Source organism: Trematomus bernacchii, unplaced genomic scaffold (genome assembly GCF_902827165.1).
Source record: "Trematomus bernacchii unplaced genomic scaffold, fTreBer1.1, whole genome shotgun sequence".
NCBI classification, from domain to species: Eukaryota; Metazoa; Chordata; class Actinopteri; order Perciformes; family Nototheniidae; genus Trematomus; species Trematomus bernacchii.
In genome coordinates, this window is record NW_022987710.1 from 3681714 (window position 1) to 3696651 (window position 14938).

General features: G+C 40.1%; 1 protein-coding gene across 1 annotated transcript in view; it reads left to right on the forward strand.

Moving 5' to 3' along the window:
• ap4b1 (adaptor related protein complex 4 subunit beta 1) overlaps positions 1-14094 on the forward strand; it is a gene marked incomplete at its 3' end in the record, with an annotated part of 34389 nt that extends 20295 nt beyond the window's left edge. The window contains 6 exon segments of the mRNA XM_034141018.1: positions 1410-1508; positions 3567-3678; positions 8359-8442; positions 9345-9448; positions 13302-13509; positions 13780-14094. Of these exon segments, the coding sequence (XP_033996909.1) occupies positions 1410-1508; positions 3567-3678; positions 8359-8442; positions 9345-9448; positions 13302-13509; positions 13780-14094 (922 nt within the window).
• Between the last annotated feature and the right edge of the window lie 844 nt (positions 14095-14938).

The following is a 14938-nucleotide window of genomic DNA, read 5'->3' on the forward strand; positions in this document are numbered from 1 at the left end:
GGAGAAGTACTCCGATCCTGTACACAAGTTAAAGTAGAAGTACCAGAGTGTAGGAATACTCTGTTGCAAGTAAAAGTCCTGCATTCAAAATGTTACTCAAGTAAAAGTAGAAAAGTATTATCATCAAAATATACTTAAAGTACCAAAAGTAAAGTAGTCATTGTGCAGCTGGTCCATTTCAGAATAATAGATATGATATGTTTTATAATGATTGATCATGAAAGTGTTCTCAAAGCTGGTAAAGGTGCAGCTAGTTTGAATGACTTTGTATACTGCAGGGTAGCTTGTGGATTTACTCCAGGTGGAACTAAAGTCTGATTTAACACTTGGTTATATTTCACATCATTCATCCACATCTGTAAAGTAACTAAAGGTCCCTCCAAATTATACTTAAGAAGAGTACTAGAGTAAATGTACTTAGTTACTTTACAACACTGGGGGCAGGTGCAGAGGTGGGGGGGGGGGGTGTAAGGACTGCAGCATGTAATACTTTAGACTTTAGTGTGATGAACTACTGACGCTTTAGACATAGAAGGTGGGGGTTCACACATGAAAAGCAAATGAGTGGGCAACAGAGTGTGTGTGTGTGTGTGTGTGTGTGTGTGTGTGTGTGTGTGTGTGTGTGTGTGTGTGTGTGTGTGTGTGTGTGTGTGTGTGTGTGTGTGTGTGTGTGTGTGTGTGTGTGTGTGTGTGTGTGTGTGTGTGTGTGTGTGTGTGTGTGTGTGTGTGTGTGTGTGTGTGTGTGGAGGCTCAAAGGATCATATTTCCTTCATCCGTACTTTACTACAACTAAGCGAGGTATTTTCTGAAATCTAAGATTGGCTCCATGCTGCTTTTATAAAACAGGAAAATATAATTACCATAATATCTTATCATTGTACAAAAATGAATACTAATTTAGCTGATAATACTTGTGTACTTTATATTATTCTAAGATGGACCATTGTGCAGTATCAGTACTTTTCCTTTTTTTATTTAAGTATTTCTTCATGCTAATACTTTTAGTTAGGCAACATGTTGAATTCAGGACCTTAACTTGTAATGAGTATTAGTATTTTTTATTAGTGTTTCATGAACTGTGTCCGATGCTGTGAAAGGCTCCTCCAAATTAAATGTTTTACTTTTACTGCTGTCTTTTATTACATTTAATAACTATTCATATCTTACACTGTACTGAAACTGTTCTATTTTAGCTTAATTACAATTCTTGGCTTTTTTGCGACTGTTTTCAAATCTAATCCTAATGCTTTTAATGTGTTTTATAAAGCACTTTGAATCACCTTGTGTTGAAATGTGCTACATAAGGAAGCGTACATCACCTTATAATTAGTCTGTCTGCAGTGGTGATCTCCTGTAAGGGGGACGTGTGTACATGTGGACAATTAAAAGGTGTGTTGTTCTTCCTCTAGCTGCTGCTGCGGTCTCTGCCTGGCCTGATGGGGGCGCACTACAAGCGTTTCTTCTGTGGCTACGCAGAGCCAGCCTACATCAAGCAGAGGAAGATGCAGGTGATGACTCAGGCCCAATCCCAAACCGCCCCCTACACCCTACCCCTACACACTACCCCTCCGTTTGCGCGTTCGCGCGGAGGGTCCTCCTCATTAAGTGCTGTTCCAAACCAACGAGTGTGGAGAGGTGTGGAGGGGGAGTGGGCTATCAAGCCCTCAAACAGCGAGTCTGCATCGGTGCTGACTGGAGACCGGTCTCTACCTGACCGGAGTCACGCTGTGTGTGTCCGTCAGGAAACACGCTGTTTACAAGTAGTTCCAGCAAACATCCACTGATAAACTGCGATGTTAACAACCTCATGATAACCTCATCTTTTTCTAACTTAGGATCATACCTGTGTTTAGTCTAGAAAAAGGTAAATGTGTGCATTTTATTATAAAGTTGTGTATATTTACAGACTGTTGCAAAAACTAAGAAGCTTATAAACATCAGGTTTAAAACTAAAAGAGCTTTACAGAAAAAGTAACACAATGAAAGATGTTTGGAGTTTTATTTGAGTTATTAATTTACATTTTTTGTCTAAGTGATGCTGATTTGAAACCGTTGTTACATACAGTTACGGCATTTCCTGTTTCTGCCGGAGAGAGGGGAGTTTGTCCCAAAGCTTGCCGCTGTATTTACTCCCTCCATCTGACAGGAGGGAGCCTCGTTGAGCTGCGAGTGTGGCTACAGACGGAGTTCACTCCGTCACGGAGGGGTAGGGTCGAGGGAGTGGTTTGGGATTGGGCCTCAGTGTTGCTTTTCAACAGTCAGATAGTTCTTAAAGGAACAGAACACATGTTCAACATGTCCATGTTCTACAGCTAGAGAGCACATTGAAACATTTTAGGTCAGAAGTAGGTAACAGAATCCTCATTCATATGTGACCTAGTTTAACCCCTTTCTTCAGTAGAGGCTCCTTGCCTCTGATTGGCTGTTTTCACCCAAATGCATCATCATTTTCCATATGCTTTTATGAGTCTAGGAGGATCAGGGTTGGGAGGGTTACTTAAAAAATGTATTCCGTTAATCTGAGCATCACAATATAAAATAAATGTATCCTGATTACTTTCCGTTACTTTTGGATTAACTCAATATCAAATGCAGTAAATAAAGAAGAAAAGGGATATCAATAAGATGTTTTTTACAACAGAACAAAGTGACCTTAGAAAATAAGAAACCAAGATATTTAGTATCAAAAATGTGTCCTCTAGGCTTTCAGAATAGTATAGTTTACAAATGCTGTTTTAGATTAACACATTCATTCAAAGCAAACACAGTTTTCTTTCCTTGATAGATCACTGATCAGGTGATCAACCTACTGCATTTAAAAATAAACAAATTCAATGAAAGTAGCCTAAATAAAAACCAAAAGGAAAATCCAGACGGTACGTCTCCCTATCATAAATCGAAACATAACATTGTAATCCTGCTAGTAATCCCCACTTTTAAACAATGTACCAGGAATCTGATTATGTCTTTTTGATGTGACTGTAAGGAAATAGTTACCTTTTTCTTGTATCCTTATAACTTGAACCTGTAACATGTAATCCGTTACTCCCAAAGCCTGAGGAGGATAGAGATTTGTTTTTTCTCCACAGATTATATGTGTCATGCACCACTGTTAGGATATAGTGACAAAAACAACTGCAGCTTAAATGTAACCCCTTTATTGTTTTCTTTTATATTATGTTGTTTGTCTTCTCTCACCACACCTGTGCTGCCATAAGGTGTTTTTTCTAAATGGAGTTACATGGTGAACTGAAACAAGAGTTTAGTGGGATTAAGTGTGCACAGTTGGCACTTGCAATTAAGCCCTCTTATATAAACCTCCTTACAAAATCCTTTTGTGTTTATGTTTTTGAATGTATTTCTTTCCCTTTAAAATAAACCACACACTTGTACATGTTAACTCATACTGTACACACTGTTGAATTAGACATGATTAGTTTTCCTAATCGGAATAGTGGCGGATACTGAAGTGCTGGGTACCCTTTAATGGTATCCACACTCACTGCCCAGTATATTCAGATCAGTACTGGGTGCTGTCAGTGAACTGAAGCTGTTTGTGTTTGCAGGTGCTGGTGGAGCTGGTGAATGATGACAATGTTTCAATGATACTGGACGAGCTGAGAGGGTACTGCACCGACGTGAACACTGACACCGCCCAGGCTGCCATCTCAGCCATAGGTAAACACACTCCTGCAGCAACATAATGCACACACTGCTGCTGCACCATGTCTTTATTACAAGACAAACACTCACAGGCAGTCATTTCCTGAAGACCAGTCACACACCCTTTTACTCACACACACACGCCAAGTCAAAGTCCAAGTCATGTTTATTATCAATTTCCGAAATGCCATTTCTCACTGTCCCAAAGAATAAAAATACATACATAAATATATATATATATATATACATACATATACAGAATAAAAAATGAGCTGTCATTTCATGTTTCAGAAAGACTCACTTATATATTCTCTCCTGTTTCTGTCATATTACACTTTATTCCTAAATGCTTAACTTCAGTAAAGCTCAGCCAGCTTTCTTTGACAGTATTACCTGGCTGTTTTTGTCGATTCATATCCTCTCTAACTCCACTTCCCTGTTCTACAAATGTCAACATTCCCCTCTGAGCCGGGTTGAACAGTAACCAGAGGATGAAAGCAGCCACAGATTAAAGACTGTCTGCTATTGTTAAACGAGCCTTTTTTAAGGATTCTAAAAACATAGTCATTATTTATATAGATTATAGATTAGTCATTATATTTCCACATAAAAGCGTTGGCCAGACCTATTTTAAAAATGTTATTGAGAACATTATCCAAAATATTTTCAACAATAGACAAACCCAGTGAAAAGTGTCCCTGCAGTAAGGACTCAGTGTTAGTACGTTGGGCAGTGTTTTTTATCCAGCTCAAAGCCACACCTTCTAACTATACTGTATTTCTAATCTGATAAAGGATTTAAAGGTGGGGTAGGTAATTCACTTCAGAAACACTTTTTGTTATATTCCATGGAATGCTCTTAACATCCCGATAGCAATGAATATATTAAATGCTTTGACAATAAATACATAAACAAATGTCATCTGTGGAAGCCGTAGTACTGTAAAAAGCACGACCAATCTTTTTAGCCGGCCCAGCTAAAATAACTGGATGGCCTACCTGCCTGTCAGCCTTCCATCTGTGCACAAACTTATCTGTGCCCTCATTGGTCATGTGCGCGTTCGTGTGTGTTGGAGGAGGGGCTCTGTAAGGAAGTGGCAGATTTTTTTCCGGTTTTGTATTTTCAAATTCTAGCGCACTCGAGCTGGTTTCTCCAAAATTAGCTACCCCACCTTTAAGTACTCTGACGTCTGGATCTTCAGTTAGCACTCTTTCGTTTTTCTACCCACAGCGCCTCACACTCACATTACACTGCTATGTGCACATTTAATACATCTCTATTTCAAATGTATACAATGTATACATGCCTAAACCCCTCTGAAAATATGTATTCCATATTTATGCAAACTCTGTACCATTTCTCACATTTGCAACAACTTTTCTACTGTAACCTAGTATTTATTGGTGTAATGTAGTGTAGTACATTTACTCAAGTACTGTACACGTAAGTACGATTTTGGTGTACTTTACTTCAGTATTTCTTTAATGCTACTTTATATTTCTATTCCACTACAATTTAGAAGCCAATATTGTACTTTACGCCACTACATTTATTTGACAAAATGAGTTACTAATTACTTATAAGAATAAGATTATTGGCTAAAACAGAATATAAATAAACTAATAAAGAACTATGATATATAATTATAGGTTAAGATATCCAGCAGCAGTATATATACAGGTATTAAAAGGAGCTCAACCTTTACCAGCTGTGATGAAAATATGAATACGTCCAAAATAAAAATGTAATCCAAATGATTCTGAATTGAGTTATTACTCATAAGACCTTTTGCTTTTGGTACTCAAAGTATATATTGATGCCAATACTTTAGTACATTTGCAAAAGAAAGTTTTTAATGCAGGACTTTTACTTGTAGTATTTTTACACTGTAGGATTTCTACTTTAACTTAAAGGTGGGGTAGGTAAGTTTGAGAAACCGGCTCGAGATACACTTTTTGTTATATTCCATGGAATGCTCTTAACATCCCAATAGCAATGAATATCTTAAAGCTCCCATGTCATGCTTTTCCGGTTATTACCCGTCCCCTTGTGTGTTATGAAGGTTTTTATGCATGTAAACGGTGTGCAGAGTCAAAACCCTCAAAGTACACCCTGTAGCGAGTAAAACTCTAACACAGAAAATACCTCCCCAAAACGCCTCGTTGGAGATACGTCACTGCCCATTTGATTCTTCCGGGTACCGCCTGATGTCATGCGGTACCCGGAACGAAATGGACCAATCCCGAAGAGCTATGGCCACACCAGCAGCGGCGTGTTCCTCCTCCAGAGGTTCGAAGAACCGGCATTTCACAGACGAAAGCTTCCAAAACATTGCCCAGTTTGAGGCCGGATATGCACAGCTTGTTTGGACCGTTTGGAGCAGGGGAAGATCCGGGTATACAACCTGTAAGTTTGCATTGTTATTTGTGTATTTATCAAACAAGACTGTTTAAATGTGTAAACTGTGTTGGACTGCTAAGCCATTGACACAGTGCTAACTGTGCTAACTAAGTTGCTAGAGTTTCCATATATCAACTCTAATATCAGCAGATGGCCTTGCATACATGTATCTCATAGCAGGAGAATGTCTGCATTCACACACAAAATACCTATTGACAGTATACTCCGGGTGATTTGCCGTGCGGTCAGTCGCGAAACGTAATTACATTATAGCTGGCGTAGCGTGTATGCAACCGATCTAACACACGGAGCTAAGCTAGGTTTGGTCGGAAAAACATTTTTGTGATGCTACGTTGCTAGCGTTTAAATATATCAACTACAATGTCAGCAGATGGCCTTACATGTTTGTCATGGCAGGAGAATGTCTGCAGTCACACACACAGAATACTCATACAGTATACTCCGGGTGATTTACCGTACATTGTGACAGTACATATACTGCATGTAGCTAACGAGGCTAGCTGTATGCTAGCGCAAAACAATGTATTCATGCAAGTTACATTGTATGGTAGCAGAATACCCGTATACGATTGCAATTATAAACACGTTATTGCTAGCCTAATATGAACCACTAGCTTTTGTTCATAGTAGTTTTATTACACTACATTATAGTTGCCTTTCCTCCAAGCTAACGTTCATATCGTGTTAGCTACCAAGGTAAACAAAGCTAGGTTAGCATATTAGCAGGCAAGCTGTTCATTACACAACTACTACTAACGAATCTAAAACAACTAAGTTTCTCTAATATTTTGTGATTTGCATTTGATTTCGTCCAGCCAGATCCTGGCGGACAATCCATGACGGGGACGGGACTTCTACTACTACTGAGGCCTCGTGCTAAAAGGCACCGCACCGGCTGTGCGCAGGCAAGATGCGAGGAGGAATGGATGATATACCGTGTGTATATATGTATATTTATGTTCATTTTGTACATTTCTAAAAATAAAGTTTAATGGAAATACTTAGTAGGCCTATCCTTTCTTCCCTGAATTCATATATAGCAAACCATGATTTGATTTCTCATCAAACAGTAGTAGTTTATAACGGGTAAACATAACTTACTCTTTGTTATGAGCGGCTCGTAGGCCACAACGGAAAGGCAAGGAGACATACACGAGTTTACAAAACCACGGCACATTTATTGTGGTAAATGCAGAGATAGGTGGTTGAGAGGATCGCAGAGTTAGTCTTCCTGCAGCCGCTTTGGAGAGAGACAGGGGCCGTCGTGTGACTCCGGGCAGCTGGGCTTAATAGCACCTCGGCTCCGGAGGTGTCCGTGATCGTGCTGATTAGCCTCTTCAGCTCCACCCCATCGTAAGACAAAGGCCCTGGGGCCGTCACACTCTTCTATAACAACAGTTAAAAATATATATGTATATAAAATATACGGCTGTACCGACGCCATGATAAGACTGATAGCAGCCGGGAAAAGCACTGTTAGACATGGGCGCAGCCTCTCTGGTGGTTGACTAATCAGAACAGAGTGGCCGAGCTGACCAATCGGAGCACACTAGGCTCACAGGGAGGGGGGGGGCAAGAGCTCCAACGAGTCGTTTAGTGGAGAAAGTGAATACTGCTGAATACACATGCTTGACAGAGATGCTGTATGCGAAACCAATGTGAGTTTGGAAAATTGCACAGTATAAATCTATTTTAGTATACCTCAACAATGTAATTATGATCAGTGGAAATGGCCATGACATGGGCCCTTTAAGTGCTTTGACAAAAAATCCATAAAAAGATGTCATCTGTGGAAGCCGTAGTACTGTAAAAAGCACGACCAATCTTTTTAGCCGGCCCAGCTAAAATAACTGGATGGCCTACCTGCCTGTCAGCCTTCCATCTGTGCACAAACTTATCTGTGCCCTCATTGGTCATGTGCGCGTTCGTGTGTGTTGGAGGAGGGGCTCTGTAAGGAAGTGGCAGATTTTCTCCGGTTGTGTATTTTCAAATTCTAGCGATCTCGAGCCGGTTTCTCAAACTTACCTACCCTACCTTTAAGTAGAATACCTGAGTACTTCTTACACCACTAGTAATATGTGAATATACTGTAACCTGGATGCAAACTGCATTTTGTTGTACTATGTGAAATGACAAAACATTTGAACCTAATCTAAAAATCCAGCCAGAGAAACGAGCTGAGCAATATTTCAAACTTCTCATTGTGTGGGACAGAGTTTCTAATGTTCAGGTTCCCCCTCCCCTCCTGTGACTTCCTGTCTGAACTGGGTGCAGGTGGAATTGGGCGGAGCTACAGCGACAGATGTCTGGAGATCCTCACTGGACTGCTGGGGCTCAAACAGGAACACATCACTTCTGGTAAAACACACACACACACACACACACACACACACACACACACACACACACACACACACACACACACACACACACACACACACACACACAAACCTCACTTCCAGTCATTGTGCTGCTGCATTCATCATATGTCCGTCCCACTCTCTTACACTGTTCGGAAGTAACAAATTACATTTACTCAAGTATTGTACTTAAGTACTATTTTTTAGTACTTTATTTGAGTATTTCCATGTAATGCTTCTTTATACTTTTACTCCCTTACATTTTGAAACATTTATTGTACTGTTTACTCCACTACATTTATTTAACACTAATAGTTTCCAGCTACTGTTTCCATAAAAAAAACACATGACATTTGTATATGATTATAACGCAGTACGTTACTACAAAATACATACAAAATGATGTTGAATTGTTTGTACATGTATTTGTAAGCAATTAAAAGAAGGAAGGAATCATTTAATATTCTATAATAGGTTTTACTTTTGATACTTTTAGCTGTCAATACTTCTATACTTCTACTCAAGTAAAATTTTGAATTCAGGACTTTTACCTGTAATGAAGTATTTTCAGACCGAAGTATTTCTACTTTTACTTAAGTAAAGTATTTAAGTACTTCTTCCACCACTGCTCTCATGAACAGGAAATCTTTCAGGGGATTTCTTTGAATTTGGCCACTGATTAGATTTTGTTGATCACTCAAATTGTTTTTAGTTTTTAGCCATTGCTCAATAATTAATATGCTAATTATTACAATTGTACACAAATGTCTAATAGTATATATATAAAGTGATGACATATTTGATAGACATGGTTTCAACCGGACAGCAGCATTCAACCACAAGTGGTAATTCCAGTTCCTAGACAAACTGTCCCTCTGTGTGTCCCTGTGTCTCTGGCAGCCGTGGTGCAGACCATGCGAGACCTGGTGTGGGTGTGTCCTCAGTGCAGCGACACGGTGTGTGAGGCTCTGGAGGGCTGCGAGGACACGCTGCAGGACAGTCAGGTCAGACCCACCTGGCATGCTACCATTTAATGAAAGATTCACATCCATTAGCTAAGGGAAGTAGTAAAACCAAAAAGTTAAAACACTACCAGTCCTACAATCAAAATGTAGTAAAAGGTATTCAAAGAATCAAAAGTAGAATATCTTATTATGCATAATACTTTCTTTTTAGAGTGTGATTTTAACACATATATTAAAGGTAAAAGGCCATGAAAATCTATGTTCTTAAAGGTTTGTATTTAGGCCTCTCCTGGGACATGTCTCCATGCTTTAATGTTCAAAAAGCTCTTTATTTTTCTCATACTGCCTGTGCTGCAGCACCTCTTTTCACCCTCTGTCTGAAACCAGAGCCCAGTCTGCTCTGATCGGTTAGCTGGCCGGCTCTGTTGTGATTGGTCATTCGCTTAGAGATGTCCCGCCCCTTAAACTATCACGTACGATGTGTTGGAGAGCTGGTGTTTAGTTTGAGCTCTTGTCACTGCTTTAATGAGCCTCAGTTGGATAAAGCTTATGTTCGGCATTCTCAGTCTGTAATCATTTATATACGTCATCGATGGTCAAGTTCAATTCAAAACAAAAACCACCCTATCCAAACTCCTTGAGGTTATTGTAAACAGACATTGTGTTTATTCATCATAGGCTTATCGCTTTATTTGGGTTTTCTAATAATTGCTTTTTAGATATAAACTAGTCTGTATGTCTATCTCCCCGCTATACCCTTCTTGTGGCTCCTGTGGTAAATCACATTCTTCTGGGTTGAAGAGAGAGAGTAAAAACACCTGCGTCATCACACAGAAACGTAGCTGACTGGTCCCAGAACAGATTTTGGAAAGACCCTGCCTTGGCCACAGCAGGGACTGAGCCCTGGTACATGGGCAGTTTTGTCTTCATTTCAGCTTTTCTTACTCAGTTCATTTGCATGCAACCTATACCCTAATCAGGGGTGGGAGAAGTACTCAGATCTTGTACTTGAGTCAAAGCAGAACTACCAGAGTGTAGGAATACTCTGTTACAAGTAAAAGCCCTGCAATCAAAATGTTACTCAAGTAAAAGTACAAAAGTAATACCATCAATGTATACTTAAAGTACCAAAAGTATAAGTCGTCATTGTGGTGATTGGTCTATTTCAGCGATGCTAACACAATACACCTGTTGTCACATCAGCTGATCTCTCCTCATGGCCCGCTAGCTGTCGGGTGTTTGTGCACAGCCCTGCCTCTGTAAATGGAAAACAAACAAAGTGTCCTTTCAATAGTAATCCAGTCTGGACGGCTGTAAAGAGAAAGGTAAAGGGAGTGAGAGGATAAATCTGACACATGCTCTGCAGAAGCAATGCTGGGACGGGGTATTTCTATGGGTTTAAGTTTAATTATCAATCACCTTTGTCCAGATATGGTGACGCCACACGTAAAAAGCAACTGTTGTACTGCTTTGTTAGTATTGAATTTCATAATTGGTGGAATTATGAGAGACTGGGCCCAGGGCTTGGGAGTTTTAAAGGGCATGGTTAGTCACACGGCATCGATGCTGCCTGTTGAAAGCTAAAACCAGTATATTAGTTTGTTGTTTTTTATGTTTGTCAAGCATGTTTGGCTACCTTTAAGCTTATATGTTAATATGACTTAAGTAAAATATATTAGATTTTCTACACCACCACTATCACTAGCCTTGCTACTGTTTGGTTTAACTGCATGGACTTTCTGACCCATTTTCAAAAGAATAACCAAACTAAGGTGTGTCAGACAAATGACATAAAATAAATCCTGTTATATTTTAATTACCTGGCCCTAGGGCTGTTGCGATAAGCAATTAATTGACTTATCGTACGATAAATAAAAATGAACTCGATAACTTTTCTGACCTCGATAAATTGCAGTTTACATGCGTGTTTGTTTACATAAGAATGTGACCAGCATTTTAGCCAGGCTCGCCGTGAGGGGCGGGGCTCACACACAGCCAGGTCAGGACACTCCGCGTGCAACAGTGTAGCAGCCAAATGAATAATATAGAGACAAGCAGGAGACAACGTGTGACTTACTCGAGGGGAATTTGAAGTTAAATGGAAGTGGTTGCAAAACCTAATTCCACATCTCCAGTGTGGGAATATTTTGGATTTAAGCCAAATCAACGAGGCGAACCTACGGAATTGAATGAGCCGGTATGTCGCATTTGTTTTAAAAAGGTAGCAACAAAAGCTAGCAATACGACCAACCTTAAACTGCATCTGAAACACAACCTACCCATTCCGTTTTCCCAGCTGGGAGCAAACACGGCAGCTGGAGATGGAGAGCCCCCACCTTCCCGACAGTTTGCAATCAAAGATGCATTTGCCCGACAATGCAAACATGTTGGTGTTCCTTGCTCGAAATCTTTGAAATACAGATTTGGATATGATATGATATGATATTTATTTATTTATATATATATATATTTATATATATTTATTTATTTATTGATAGATAGATAGTCTATTCAATTGATTGTTTTGGTTGTGTGTGATTTTAATTAATTTTTTATAATTTTATTTATTTGTTTTATTTATTATATATAATTTATATATTTGAATTTAATTTCACATATCATTTGCAATGTTGAATGTTGAATAAAAAGTTATGTTTGAAAGGATGTACTTTAATTATTATTATATATTATCATTAATAATGGTGGTCTAAAATGGTCCTACGTTGCCTACAATATTATCGTGACAGGCCTACCTGGCCCTAACCTGGTTGTAATATAGTTCAATGAATTTATAGTTATATTTTTCTTTTTTTTGTTGTCTAAAAGATACTCCGGCTTCTTGATATAACCACTGCAATATATATTTATTTATTATGAAATGTGGGGGAATCTATTGCACAGTGAGGGCGTTATGACATAATGAAGTGAAAGATTTTTCAATTTGATCTGGTTTAACATAATGTGTTGTTACACGGCCTAATAACGAGGATGAATGCATAATATGCTTCAAAGAAATTGTAACCCATATTATTTACATAAATAAAACAGCAGGGTGAAACCATCGGCTTGACAGTGGATAACTTCACCTGCGTCACACAGGGAGCCTTCAAACCTGAGCACGGATAACAGGAAACATCTCTGGTGGTCCAGGGCCTCCAAATATAGTCTGAGGTTGGGTCCAGTTGTCAAAATCCAATCCTTTGTCTTTGCCTAACCACTCTTCCTTAACCTTAAAAAAGTCACAGGGTTAAGGAAAGATGAGAAGGAGAATTCATCAGACCATAGGAAAAAGAGACTGCACCGACAGTGAGACGTCATTATGATGAACAGTGTCAGTGATGTGCGACTACTGTGCGAAAACTACCATTTTCTTTTAACAGCGAGAAATTACTTTATTACCAAGGTTTAAATATAATTTAACAAAGAACGTGAAAGGAAATGGTGCCCACGCTCATCCTCCTGTCCACTCCAATAATCAACATTAATCCCAATAAGTATGATTGTAGGGAACTATTTGTAGTTATGCAATATAGTATAGTGTATATTTTTGTATGTTTTGTTTTTTCATATTAGGCCTTCACTTCTACCACTCTGCATACAGCCATTCAAATTAGTTAATTCAATAAAAATAGCTTAAGAACACCAAACACCTACATTTTGACTTTATATATAATTTACATTAATTAAAGTAATGTTATCTCCTTTCCTTTCGTAAAGGACGCTCCAGTGTATCCTAAATGAAATAACTTGGAATGCACTAAAGCTCCTTTGCTATCATCTCTAGAGAATTCAAACAGCTCTTATCATGGCTGACACTTCACGTCATTTCCCTCGGTTAGGAACCTTCCTAGACTCCCACAACCTGAACCCTCTCCTCCTTCTCCTCCCTCAGGGCAGGCAGGCCTTGCTGTGGCTGCTGGCTGTGTATGGGGAGCGGGTCTCCAGCGCCCCATACACGCTGGAGGTGTTCATTGATGGAGTGAGGAGCGAGACGTCTGTGGGAGTCAAGATGGAGCTGCTGACCACCACCATGAGGCTGTTTCTGTGCCGGCCTGCTGAGACGCAAGACATGCTGGGAAGACTGCTGCACTACTGCATAGGTGTGCGTGTGTGTGTGTGTGTGTGTGTGTGTGTGTGTGTGTGTGTGTGTGTGTGTGTGTGTGTGTGTGTGTGTGTGTGTGTGTGTGTGTGTGTGTGTGTGTGTGTGTGTGTGTGTGTGTGTGTGTGTGTGTGTGTGTGTGTGTGTGTGTGTGTGTGTGTGTGTGTGTGTGTGTGTGTGTGTGTGTGTGTGTGTGTGTGTGTGTGTGTGTGTGTGTGTGTGTGTGTGTGGATATGGATATGACATTGCCGACACCCGTTGTGTTTTCCAGAGGAGGAGACAGACATGTGCGTGCGTGACCAAGGGCATCTCTACTACCGCCTGTTGCATCGTGGGATAGAAGAGACACAAAAGGTCCTCCAGGGACGGAGGTCAGACCCTTCCCTGGGTGTTCTGATTGGCCGCCCTGCGGAGCCCGTCAGCCAGTGGGCGTGCAGCTTTAACACTCTGGACCCTCTGAAGCAGGGCCCTGTAGAGACAGAGCCCCCCAGCAGAGGAAGCCCTGAACATGTGACCTTTGACCCCAAGCCTAACACCGACCTCTCAGAAACACTGGACTGTAGCCAGATTATGAAGCTTCATTCAGGTGAGTGAACACATTCAGATGCTCTGTTAGGGATGTTAAAGAACTGAACTTTGGAACCAAGTGGATGACAACATTCTGAAAACATGATTTTCAATTTAGCTGGGGGGTCGAGACCGGGCCCGGCGCCACGAGTGGGCAAAAGGGGGCATTGCCCCCTCAGTTGTCTTACTTGCCCCCTCACTTTGAGCATCATTCATCCATCGAAAAAGTAAAATAAATGTCACAATTATTAAATAACTTTAAATAATTATTTTCCCCAACACCCGTTACTATGTCTAGATCAGATATATGTGGGCAGGCAGTCAAGCAACGTGTAAAAAAGCCTCAACCCCAAGTGAGCTTGTAGTCTTAATTAATGTTAGCGTGTGTGCTTGGATGTAAACACAGTCGGATGGGTGACCAAAACGTGCCCGTTTTCCGGGCAAAGTCCCCGTTTTCGGTGGCCGGTACCCGGTTGAAACTCCCGAAAATGTTCCCGTTTTTGAATGTGCGTTAAAAAACATAGAGCAAGGTGAAATAAAATGTTACATGTCAGTAAAAACAGAGTAACAGTGTTGTGCCTGTTTGTAGCGTTAGCATATTTCTTCTACTACTTCTTCTTCTACCTCTTCTTTTTCTACCTCTACTTCTTCTACCTCTACTTCTTCTTCTTCTACCTCTACTTCTTCTCCTTCTTCTTCTTCTTCTTCTTCTTCTTCTTCTTCTTCTTCTTCTTCTTCTTCTACCTCGACTTCTTCTTCTTCTACCTCGACTTCTTCTTCTTCTACTTCTTCTCCTTCTTCTTCTTCTTCTTCTTCTACTTCTTCTTCTTCTTCTATTCTTCTTACCCTCTCGACCTTCTTCT